We start from the raw sequence: 12,044 nt of genomic DNA, 5'->3' as shown, positions 1-12,044 counted from the left end.
TAGCACATGTGTTTTTAGCTGCTGAGAAAGAGCTGGAAAAAGCTAGACCCAGGGCAATAGGAAGACAATGCAGATATCCATAGCTCCAACCATGACCTCTATAGCAATACATGAATGCAATCTTCTAGCTGAGTTCCCTTTAAGAAAGCTAGACCTGAGTGGTAAGTCTCTGTTGTTGTTCTTTCCACAAGTACTTGGAAGATTATTTCCATTGGTTAATGAGCTATGGGATAACAGTTTAGTTACTTTATCCACAATTGCCTTAGCAACAAGCAGAAAGTTGTTATCCTCTATGTGAACTCTAAAAATAGTTGTTTCCTGAGGTTTTTTTTTTGGTTTTTAGAAACACTGAACACCAAAAACCAAAACCAGAACCTAAGAGCATAGAAGTTCTCTGAGCAAAACTCATCCTCATGAAAATCTGCCTGTCAAGTTTGTGTGCAAAGTATCCTTGATTAGAAGATTCTTGTAGGCAGTGCTTAATATATGATACACAGGGAAGACAGACAAAAACCTACTATGCTGCTTTCTTTTTTTTTTTCCTTTCCTTTTTTTAAAATAGGATTTAACAGCCTACAGCATAAGATTCTTAGTGCCACGGAAGCATGGGCTACTGAGCATAAAATATTTTATCAGCAGAGGTAACACAGCTGTCAGTTCCTGGAGAACTTAATTATTCTCTACTATTCTCCGAGTCTTGCTGTCCTTACAAACTTCTTTTTCATTGACTTAATCTCCCATCCTGAAATACCAACATTGACTGAAACCTGAGATCACAGTACAAGCAGCTCTTTTCTTTCCTATGAAACAATAATAAGGCTTTGATATAACTTGACTGGAAAAAAAATCAGAATGTTTTTAGTAAAAGATCGAATGGGAATTTTATGTTCTGTTATCAACTGTTTTCCTGATTTACAAGGAAGGTGGTTTCTGCACAGTTCTGGGAGAGATGGGTCTTTACAGAGGCCAGTGAATCTATGCTTATCCAGAGCCTGGGTGACCAAGAGTGAATAGTCAATGTTCATAGACAGAGGAGGATCTATCAAATTGGAGGATACTTTCTGTGAAGACTTGTGGGAAACTGGCAGTTCACGGCTATGATATTACAAGGGAAAGGGGTTTATTGGCTTCTCTCTTTTCCACCCACACAGCAAAGGAAATGTGTGTGTCTGTGTCTACATAAACAGATATGTGCGTGCACTGAAACTAATACACAGCTGAGCTATGACAGTGACCTGTTTCACCAAAAATTATAGTTAAACAACCAATGAGTTCTGAGAGAAGGTTTTTAGAGGATTACCATCTCAAAAAGATTACAGTAAGATAGCTGAATCAATTGTCCGGTTTGAGATCTACAGGTTGAACTTAAACAAAAGTGTACCAATCTGTTTATTTCACTACCAGGCCAGCTGAAGTGATCTGAAACTTTCAAGAGTTGCCCATTTTATTATTCATGTAGATATCTTTATTGCACAATAAGATAGTTTGACAAATGAAAGTCCAAAAACTGTTATAATTGACGCTACAATATTGGTGCACTCTGCTGTGTACAGTGATGCTAACATTACAGAATAAATCCACTTTAAATGCTCCAAGGTGGTAAGCCCTTTGTCCTACCATCAGAGGTACAAATATTTAATAATATACCAGCATTCAGAAAAGTTCCACTGCCACCTGCTTATGTAAAATGAGCTGTGTATGACAGAAACAGGCTCCCAGTATGTTATAACAATTACATTATTTGCTTTTACTGTTTTGGAAACCAGCAGCATCCTCCCACTAAGGAATGTGGAGCATAGCCCACAAAGTATTTGTCCTGTACTACCTCTAACATTGTTTAAGTTGGGGGAGGGAAGGAAGGAAAAGCTTAACTTTCTCCAACTGTTCATACACTCCTGCAAGACAACAAATGCAAAGCTACAACCATATGTTAAAATGATGTCTTTAAGCCTGTTTATATTGATTTCTAGAACTCATAAGGCAACCAATTTAAAAACATTCTCTCCGAGAAATTTGATCTGAGTAATGAACCCTATATGATCACAGAATTAAAGCAAGTGCAAAGAGATACGTGCAGGAGGTCCTTCAGAGAAGTGTCACGAGTCCCATGAGTTGCGGTTCGTTTACTTTTGGTTCCTTGGTTGTGAGGCCATGTACAGTGCTACCAGACAGTAAATTGTCCCGCCTATTGTTAGAGCCATAGTGGTCCGATAAAGTAGCTTATCTGGAACTCCTCGTTTCAGGTGTACTGGCAGTCCATCTGCTTTCTGTGGGAAGAATTTAAAAAGAAAACAAACAAAAAAGAAATGAACACCCATATCAAGGCCATAAGGAACAAGCTACCTCAGGTAAATAAAGAGATTTCTGTGAGGAAAACCTCCTGATAAATAGGCTATCTGCAATCAAGTGTATTATGTGTTTTTCATTTAGCAAGACAAATGCAAAGGCAAGTTAATTTTATTAGCCAAAGCTGTTAAGTGCAGGCAGAAAGACTACATCTTGAAATATTTCTAAAGAGGACCTGGATGGGAAAAGTGTCACTAACAACAGAATATGAAAAGGTAGGTATAAAAAATTATTCACCAAGTCAGACTGACACATTCCAAATGCAAGTGGCATGTAAGAGAGAAAAGGAACATTATATAAAGCACATTCTTCATGTTCTTAAAAAAATCCTTAACTGATTTGTTTCATGAAAAGTCCTAGTGGGCTTAGAAATTGCATGGCTAACAAACTGGCTTTGAAAACTTTACTGTGCTCTTCTTACACTGCATTATAAACAGGTTCAATAATATTCAAATTATTATACACAAAACAGTAATAATCTGCTTTGCTTCTCCAGATCTGCTTTAAGGCATATGCGTGGATTCCCAGATAGAAAGTTAAATAATCTGCTGGCTTCCAATAGTCAAATAATACAATAAGCATCATCTGAAGCCAGCAAAAAGACAATGTTACTAGATTTTCCACTTTCTGTATTTATCTCCCATACAAGGCATATAAACCTTGTAGTATAGTACAAATATACAGGTTATACTGTACTTGACACTTTCTTAACCAGACTTCACAAAATTTTGGTATTGTAGAATGACAAAAGTAGTTAGCCACATTAAAATAAGGAAAAGTATGTCCCACTCTCCAGTTTTCTTTAAGTTACTCCCAAAGTTGTCGTTACCTGAAAAAGTTTCTGTAGGTCTGGCACCTTGTTTTTACCCAAGAAAGAATCAGTTGCTGGTAAATCTGAAGCAAGTTTAGTTGTTGTCCCAAAAATCAGAGCTGGGGATTCAGTGGAAACTATTGGTTTGAGTCCCTGCATAAATAAAGATTAAAATATCAAGGTATATAAGACTTGCAAATGTACCAATTGCCACGTTAGGCAGGCACACTGCCAGACATTACAAGGATACATTACAAAGAATATATATCTGGTATGAAGAGCTGTGATAATGAGCTAAAGACACATTGTTGGCGCACTCATTTCTCAGCTACAACTTTGGGTCAGGGCTTAGCAAAGAGAATAGAAGTCTCCTTTCTGATGTCTTCATAACATAAATTTATAATTTATGCTATCGTTAAGTCTTTCTGTGCTGGTACTTGGTCCAAATTGCTGCTTATTTTTTGCACATAGTCAGACTATCTAGGGCTCTATCTGAGTAGTAGGATTAGAAGCAGGGAATCCCTGATGCTTGGGTCAAACAGAGTGAGGACACTTCAATGAACTCTTCCTCCTGAATGCTGCAAGCAATAGCCATAAATAACTGGGCCTTAAATAATTTAGATGTATAGTCTGAGGAAGAAAAAAAAGGGGGAGTTAGGACCACTTGTTTCATACAAAAGTAGTAAGTGGTACTCAAGGACACTCCAGAAGCCCTGGCATGGTGGATATTTTAAGTACACCCTATAATGCACATGCTGCTGGCAACTTTCCACACCTCAGTGGACTCCCATGAGCAGCATAATGATTTCCTTTTGGTTCTGACGGTTGTACTCTACATTTGCCATGATTAAAAACTACCTAATCCAGTTCTACTGATAAGATTAAGTGCACAAAGTCACAGCCATTATGAGGTGGCCTCCTTGCCGTTATTGTTATAGTTAAATCTAACAGTTATGCCTGGACACGTGGCAGTGATGTCTACGTTATGGCTCCTGAAACAGCTGTAACTTTTTTTTTTCTAACCTGCCAGAGAAATTAAAAGCATACTACAAGTAGGTTAATGCAACAGGTTTTCATTACAAACAGAAGCAGCATGGGTCAAGTTAAGCCTGCACTGAAATTCTAGTTTCTGTTCAAAGGACTAGTTGATGCATTTTATATTTAAGAGAACTGCCTGAACAATATTTGGAGCTGGAAGCAGACTGGCACTCTTTTTCTTTTATGCCTGCCACAGACCGGGCATGTTTTTTCCATATGCAAATTCTCTAAATTCTCTGCTACAACAGGCATCTTCAACAGAAAGATCAGATTTCTCAACATCCCAAAATAGCCTATGGAATGGTCATCAGGTCTCCATCCTGAAGACATGGTTACAGCTTCCCACTTTTCTAGTGCTTGAATGAGCATTAGAATCCCTTTGTGACCTTAGCTATAGTTTGAAAGACAGCAGCCAAAACTGGATTCTCTGATACATTCAGTAACTAGTGCCTTCCTACTGAACAGGCTTGTGTAGAAGTTCTGAACTTGTATTTAAGACTAAGCGGTTCTGGTCACACCATTAAGAAGGAAGCATCTAAGAAACTATTATTAGCCAGGGGAAGTTACTGGCTATATATTCAAGGCTAAGTACCATCTACATCAAAATACTTGAAGCAAGCAATTTTGGACCAGTATTTTTGTCTATAAGAACTTTAAGTACTTTATTAGATTTGTCTTTAAAAGGTTGGTGATTTGATAAAAAGAACTATAGAACGTATGTCTATACCAAACATGCAGGTGGCTTTTTCTCCAAAACTTTTCTCGCTGCCTTGATTGTTAGTATCGCAGCAATGTGCATCTTTCATCCTCCTTTAAATTTCCACTTCTGAATCTTGCTTTTGACTTCCTGAGGGCCCAACTTTTTCAGGAGCAGTCTTTGAGATCACTTCAATAGCTACTCTAGATCATTGCAATTCCTGCTTGTTGTGATGTGTCTACTTTATTTCATGAACTATCTGTAGTGTATAAAAACTGTAAATACTGAGAACTGGAGTAAGCTGCAAACTACTTTCAACAGTTCCATGATAAAGATATTTTCATCATTCCTAAACTCACAGATAGGGGGCTTAAAAATGTGATTAGCAATCCCTACCATTTGTTATTAGCGCTAGAACTCCTGCCTCTACAGGATACCACATAGATGCAAGACACACTCTACAGATTACTATTAGAATAATGAAATCAGTCATGTTAACAACTGTAAGTTATTGGATACTTTTTTAGGCTTTACAAATACATTCCTGTTCAGATAGTTTTAAGGTCCCCTCCTGTTGTAGCAACAGGAGATTCCAACCTGACTCAAGTGACTAACTTCATCATGAAATCAAATTAAGCCATTTCAGAAAACTTATACAAGCACCAGTGTACTGTTGTAAATGACTTCCAAAACAGCACAGCACCACTTAAGAGCATCACATAGTAATTTCAGTAAAAATCATTGATATGGTTCATTGGCTTCAGGAAAGAGCACAACACAACACATGCTGCAGAAGAGAGACAGTTCAGTTTACCTAACACAGACTGCATTAATCAGGGTCCCTCGCCCCAACATAAAATTCCACTTGATTTCTATCCATGAATTGTGCATCTTGTGGTCAGCTCCAACCAAGCTCAGCTAAATTAGTGCAGTCATGTGGCTCTTCCAACTGGGTATTTGTCTGTGTTCATTGAGAGAAAGTGGCAAGTGCTTTATCTCACATGCAGCCGCTTGCTAAGCTTAGCATGGCTGGAGAGAAATCCTCAGTACTACACATAAGAATTTCAGTACAGATCATTTTTTAAGCAAGTAATAAAGACACCTGAAATGACCTTTAATTGTCACTTGAATATGACTAAAACTGCAGGTTTAATAACATTAGTGTCTCACTATACTCAAGATAATACTGAGGAATGAATGCCTCTACACATTTGACCTATGCTTCGTAAGAAAATGTTTCATATTGATAATTCCTCTTCTGATATTTAGGTGTTAATCTTTAATTTCTAATCATGTTAACAAATTGGAATTTGTTCCAATTCTTGGACAAAGTACAGCAGTTGTACTCAGGCAGAAGAGTCAACACCAGCTGATTTCATCAGCACACTACAGCAATGACTTTGTCAAATGCTGCAGTCCTCAATGAAAGGTCAGGACATGTAGCTAATCCAAAACAACAAACAAAATTCTCTGCCTACCCCTCTGTAAAGTGTGTCTGTTTTCCTGTCAGAGGTCTGAAGGTCTTAGGACCCAAGCCACCTGTTGGTTGGCCAACATGCTCAAAAGTTAAAACAAACTTACGCCTTGCTAGCATGAATTCCCAGGATAGACTTACATTTTCCTGACAGCACAGAACAGTTAAGGATTTGGAGCACAATTTAATGGAGATAGCACCACACTTAAGTTTTTAAATGTTAGGGGAATTGCTCAAACAGATCAGAGAATGATAAAGTAGAGAAAACTGAGGTAAGGGCCAAAATGAAACAGGGAAACAGGAAAGAAAGTTAAGCTGAGAATTATTATTTCAGAACATGTATTGAAGTAACACTGCTGAACCTAGACACTTCTAACATAAATAGCAGGTCCTTCATAGTAGAACATAACTCACTGTATGAGGTTAAATATATTTGTTACCACTAAACACAAGGATCCTTTTAGGTAGGATCACTTGATGCTTTGTTTGTACTGGGATGACACACTTCAGTAAAAGTGATTTTGTATACATTTTAAGTATCACCTACAGCATAAAAGGTTAACCTTTATAGTTTCTCAATGAACTCCAAACAATTCATAACAGCTAAAATCAAAAGATCAGTGGCTTGTGGGGGTTTTACATAGCTACAAGCAAAATAAGTTGTATCAAGTGAATATATGGTAGCATGACTAAATTTCTACTAGGATCGTGGCCAGCCTTGAAGAACTAGGGAAAAGTTCATGTAGTCATCCTCACCTGACAGCATTTGGAACTGGTCCCACTGTTTGTACTTCAAACATAAACCAACTCTTTGAATTTATAGTTTTTATTGTATTTGTAATGGTTATGGCAGTCATAACCCTCTTAAATACGAGTAGTAGTTTTTAACCTATTTGACTCCTCACCTGCACTAGCTGACAAAGTTCCTGTTTATTCAAACAGGCTGAATTGTTCATACTACTTTACATAACTTCATGAAATGCAAAATTAAGTCTTCCAAGAATGCTAAGACTGAGATGGAAAGAACAATATAGGTTTCAAACCAAGAGATTTTTTTTGTTAGTACAAGCTGTTAGTTATGTTACTGTCAGCAAAACACTTTCTGAAATACATTTTAACTGATATTTTGCAAGCCCACAATAAGCCTAAACCTGCATCAGAACAATAATCCATTGGGAAGCATCAGAATGTAACAGTGCAGAATAGAGTGAATTATTAAACTGCATATTTGACCAAGAAGAATTTGAATCACAGGATGTCTTCATTTTTCCAGCAACATCAAGATAAACAGAAGCATAAAAAGCAAACCATTTTACATGCTGAGCTATGGTTTTATTGCAGCAATGAAATCAATAGGAAAAAGTTTGCTTTCTTTTGGACTTAACATCTACCTACTCACATGATTCCTTTCATATTTTAATCTCTATTTATTGCAAACAATTCTATCAGACTGATACATCTGAATGTATCACCTGGGAGTAGAGTTAAACTGAAGAAAAAAAAAAACACAAAAAAAAACCAAAACAAAAAGCTGTCCTAAGAACATTGCAAAAAGTGAGAGAAGGTAACTTTTAAAAATGTAGCTATTCTATTGCATAGCACATTTGTGTGCCACAGTTGAGGACTAAGCCATGTGAATCATGAGCCAGATACAAAAGACAGCGTTTCTTTCATCAATATGAAAAAACCCCACATTCATAAAGCGAGAAAATATTTGTAAGACTTATGTGAAATGCTCCTGCTTGGATACAACCTCATCTCCTCAACTATATTCTCTCAAAAATTAGGTTTTAACATTTCAGTGATGACACTGAAATGAAATATAATGCCTGATGATGACCTAAAAAGAAATCACTACAATGTTTTAGAAGAAAAGTATTTCTACTCCTTGGACATTCTCTTTCCTGCCTTGCAGAGCACAGAAGTGAGATCTATCTAGACTTTTTTTTTTTTCTTCCTCCTATCTGCAATGATACCTGTATGTGAAGCTAGTTTCGCATAAACCCTGTAGGAACCAATTTTGATACATGACACTGTAGCATTTTAATCTAGAAGATGTCAAGAATTCAGAATTTATCATGTCTTTCTGTACTTAAAATGGGACGATTATTATAATGTAATGGAGCCTGCTGAACAGAAAGGTAAGCAAAACTCTGCAACCTGGGCTCCACAAGCCAAGAGTGTTGTCTTTAGGACGACCTTTACTCCAGGTAGTTATCAGAGCTTCCTGTATTTCTGTGGTGGGGCTTTTCTCTTAGGATCCCAAAAAGGATGCATTACTTGCAGAAAAACAGTCACAATGACCTAGAGACATCATGTTCTAAGCTATACTCTTCCAGAAATGAGATACTTTACTGCTTGGGCTTGAAGACGTTCCCCCCACCGCCCCCAATGGTAACCCTAGCCTTTGCTTTCCTCTACACAATGAAGCATCAATTAACGTTTATTCTTTGACCGTAACTTTGTGTAGAAGAGGTAGGAAGTGCCCCCAACACTGCAATAGTGGCAAGAGTGTTTTCTAGCACAGGTGCCTCTTGGACATACTCTTAATGAATAGGCATACTTTCAGACTAGAACATGTTATTTATGGCACTGTCACCCCTGTGCCCCGCAGCCCTCCCCCCACCAAATAGCTATCCAGGAAGCCTTCCAAAGAGTGATGGGGAGAGAGGAGGATAAAAATCTTTTTGGGACAGGAATTGCCATATCCAAAAGTGACTGGTACCTCAATGTTTACTTAAGATCATAGAGTAATCCAGGATGGAAGGGCCCTCAAGTGCTCTTTAGTCCAAACTGAGATGAGACTAGGTTGCTGTGGGTTTTGTCTGGTCTGGCCTTGAAAGCCTCCAAGAATGGAGGCTGCACAACCTCCCTGGGTGGGTACCCACTCCACTGCCTGACTCTTTTCACCATGAGAATGTCCTTCCATATATCCAGTTTGAACCTCTCTTGTTGCAGCTCATGCCTGTTGTCTTTTGCCCTCCCACCATGCAGCATTGTGCAGAGCCAGGCTCCACTGTCTTGATAACCTCCCTGTAGGTGCTGGCTGGCTGATCTTAGGCCTGCACCTACCTCTGTCTCCCTACATCTTCTCTTCTGCAGATAGAACAAGCCCCATTTTCTCATCCTCTCCTCACAGGGCAAGTTCTCCAGCCTCTCTGACAATCTTGGTGACCTCTGCTGAACTTGCTCCAGTTGATGAAGAGCATTCCCATACTGGGGGGCCTGCAACTGAATGCGGTACCTAGATGTGATCCAATGAGTGCCGAGTAGAGGGAGATCATCACTTTCCTTAAGCTACTGGCTATGCATACGGTGATACAGCCCAGGATGCTGTTGATCTCTTTTACAGGTAGGACACACTTCTGGCTCTCACCCAGCTTGCTGTCTGCCAGTAGCTCTGGGGTCTCTACCACAGAGCTGCTCCCACCAGCCTGTCAGTTCCTAGCTTGTATCCCTGCCAGGGGCTTTTCCTTCCCACATGTACAACTTTGCCTTTTTTCCCCTCGTAGAAATTCACAGTGTTCCTGTCAGCTCATTCCTCCACTCTAGACAGGTCCCTCTGAACAGCAGCTCTACTCTGAATGTTTTGAAGCCACTGCCTTGATGTCTTCTGTAACCTTTACAAGAGTGCACTCTATTGCCTACTCCAGGTAATTGATAAAGTCCTACACTAACCTACAGCATTCCACCTGTTAATGAGCCTCTGGGCAGAGTATGACCCGTTAGCCACCATGCTAAGCCCAACCATCCAGTTCTCTTAACCTTTCTAACTGTCTGTCCATCTAAACTATAACATCTTAACATCAAAAAAAAAAAAAAAATCATTAAAAGCTTTGTAGTTGGTCTGGGCCCCTTGAAACAATTTGAGATTTTACATAAGTTTAATACAATATTCTTGCTTGCAGAAGATGACTGGATTTTCCAAGTAAAACTTGCATAGTCAAGGATATTCAGGAAAGCAGGGTGCTAACAGAACTAGGCTAAGAAAGAATGAAATAGAGTTATTTGTGCATCACAACAATAAACATTAGTCTACAAGAATCAAGCGTCTTTCAGTTACCTTTTATTAATGAGTTTCTCAAGAAAAAGACAAACCATAACTTTGATTTCACTTCTCCATGTACACACGTATCTACTTTTTTTTTTTTCCTTAAAAAAAAAAGCCAAGACATATCAGATGTGTTTGCTCCCTGGAGGCAGTTCTTCGGAAGGTTAACTTTTTAAAAGTCATTCTTCCAATCCTTAACCTCAAAGTTGTTTTGTTGTTTGTTTGTTTGGTTTTTTTTATTACTGAGCTGTGAGAACCTAAGTTTTTCAAATTTTACTCAGAAACTTGAACACGGTGTAGCAACCATGCTGCATTTGTCCCATGACAAAATCACATTACAAACCTTCCCAGTATTACTTAGGAATCTATGTTGATGTACATAAAAGCAAACAAGTTCTGTGATTTCTTTTCACCAATATGCAACAATGGCCGATGTAATCAGGATCCATTCTCCCCTCCACTCCCGCAGAATTAAACAAGTACTTTATGAAGTCTGGAAAGTATAAGCCTATTTAATGCAACCTTTAACCTGTATATGCTTAGTAAACACATCAGCATCATACAGAGGAAAGGCTGTTTCTCATTTTGCTTTAAACAAACTTCTACAGATGTACGTCCTCTCTGAAAAGGGTTTTAATGCTCTCAGGAATTAGTTTTTCTGCATGCACAGACAAGAGGGGGACTAGCTGCAGTGCTGCCCGGATTTGCCAGCTGCGATTTTAAAACGCCACCCGCCACGGTTCTAGCTCAGGGGCAGTCCTGCGTGATCGAAGCGTGTTAGTTTCATGCTGTGACACCCAACGCATCCCAGGAATGAATCAAGAGGTGCACCGCAGAACGAAGCCTCTCGCCTCGCCCAAGGTCACACGGCAGGCCGGGTCCGCTAGGCGCGCCGCGGGACATCCCTCCCCCGCCAAATAAACGCCGCCAGGTCCCGACGGCCCTGCCAGGCGACCGCCAGCGCAGCAGCCGAGCGCCCTCCGCCCGGCAGCACGCACTCGCCCGGCCCCCCAACCCCAACTCCCCGCGACCCCCCGCCGCCACCGCGGGGTGGGGGGCTCGCCCCGAGGCCTGCCGCCTCCGCCGGCTGGGGCTCGGCCCGGCGGCCAGAGCCGCTCGCCCCGGAGAGGGCGGCGGGCCCGCCTCCTCCAGCGGCTCTGGGGAGCGAGCGGCGCCGCACCGGGAGAAGGGCGGCGAAGGTCACCGCCGCGAGGGCGCCCGGGGGGGGGGGGGGCGGCGGCGGCGGCGGCGGCGGCCCCGTTACCTGGGGGTTGTAGGCGGCGGACGCCGCTGCCCCGACCAACCTCTGCGTGACGCCGTTGAACTTGTAATACATGGTGGGGGGGCCACCGGCGCGCGCGCTCCCAACGGCCCACCGGCTGCGACGCCTCGCGCGGAAGGACCCCAGCCGGCTTTTGGCGACGCCTTCACGTGCGAAGGCCCGCCGGCTCGCGGGCCCCCGCCACCGACGCCTGCGTGCGGTGAGCCCGGGAAGCCGCCACAGGAGCGGGGTATAAAAAAAGAAAAAAAAAAAAATCAGGCGAAATACACGAGTCGTGAGTAACGCAGCGGGAGCGCCTCTCTCCTTCGGATGCCTGCCGCTCTCTCAGTGAGGCCGGCGGCGATT

The 12,044-nt window shown here is 41.1% G+C and overlaps 1 protein-coding gene across 2 annotated transcripts; it reads right to left on the bottom strand.

Annotated features, from left to right (window-relative positions):
* Positions 1-1,359: 1,359 nt before the first annotated feature.
* On the bottom strand, positions 1,360-12,044 carry LOC126052776 (cytochrome c oxidase subunit 7A-related protein, mitochondrial). 2 transcript variants are annotated; one of them, XM_049833919.1, is made up of 3 exons: positions 11,682-12,044; positions 3,176-3,310; positions 1,360-2,267 (listed from the first exon to the last, which is right to left on the bottom strand). In XM_049833919.1, the coding sequence occupies exons 1-3, from the start codon at positions 11,751-11,753 to the stop codon at positions 2,124-2,126; spliced, it is 351 nt and encodes a 116-aa protein (XP_049689876.1). In that variant the 5' UTR covers positions 11,754-12,044; the 3' UTR covers positions 1,360-2,123. The 2 variants fall into 2 exon arrangements, with proteins under 2 accessions (XP_049689876.1, XP_049689877.1); XM_049833920.1 differs by lacking the exon at positions 3,176-3,310.

This window comes from Accipiter gentilis, chromosome 30, assembly GCF_929443795.1.
Source record: "Accipiter gentilis chromosome 30, bAccGen1.1, whole genome shotgun sequence".
NCBI lineage: Eukaryota > Metazoa > Chordata > Aves > Accipitriformes > Accipitridae > Astur > Astur gentilis.
This window is presented reverse-complemented; position numbering and strand designations above follow the sequence as displayed.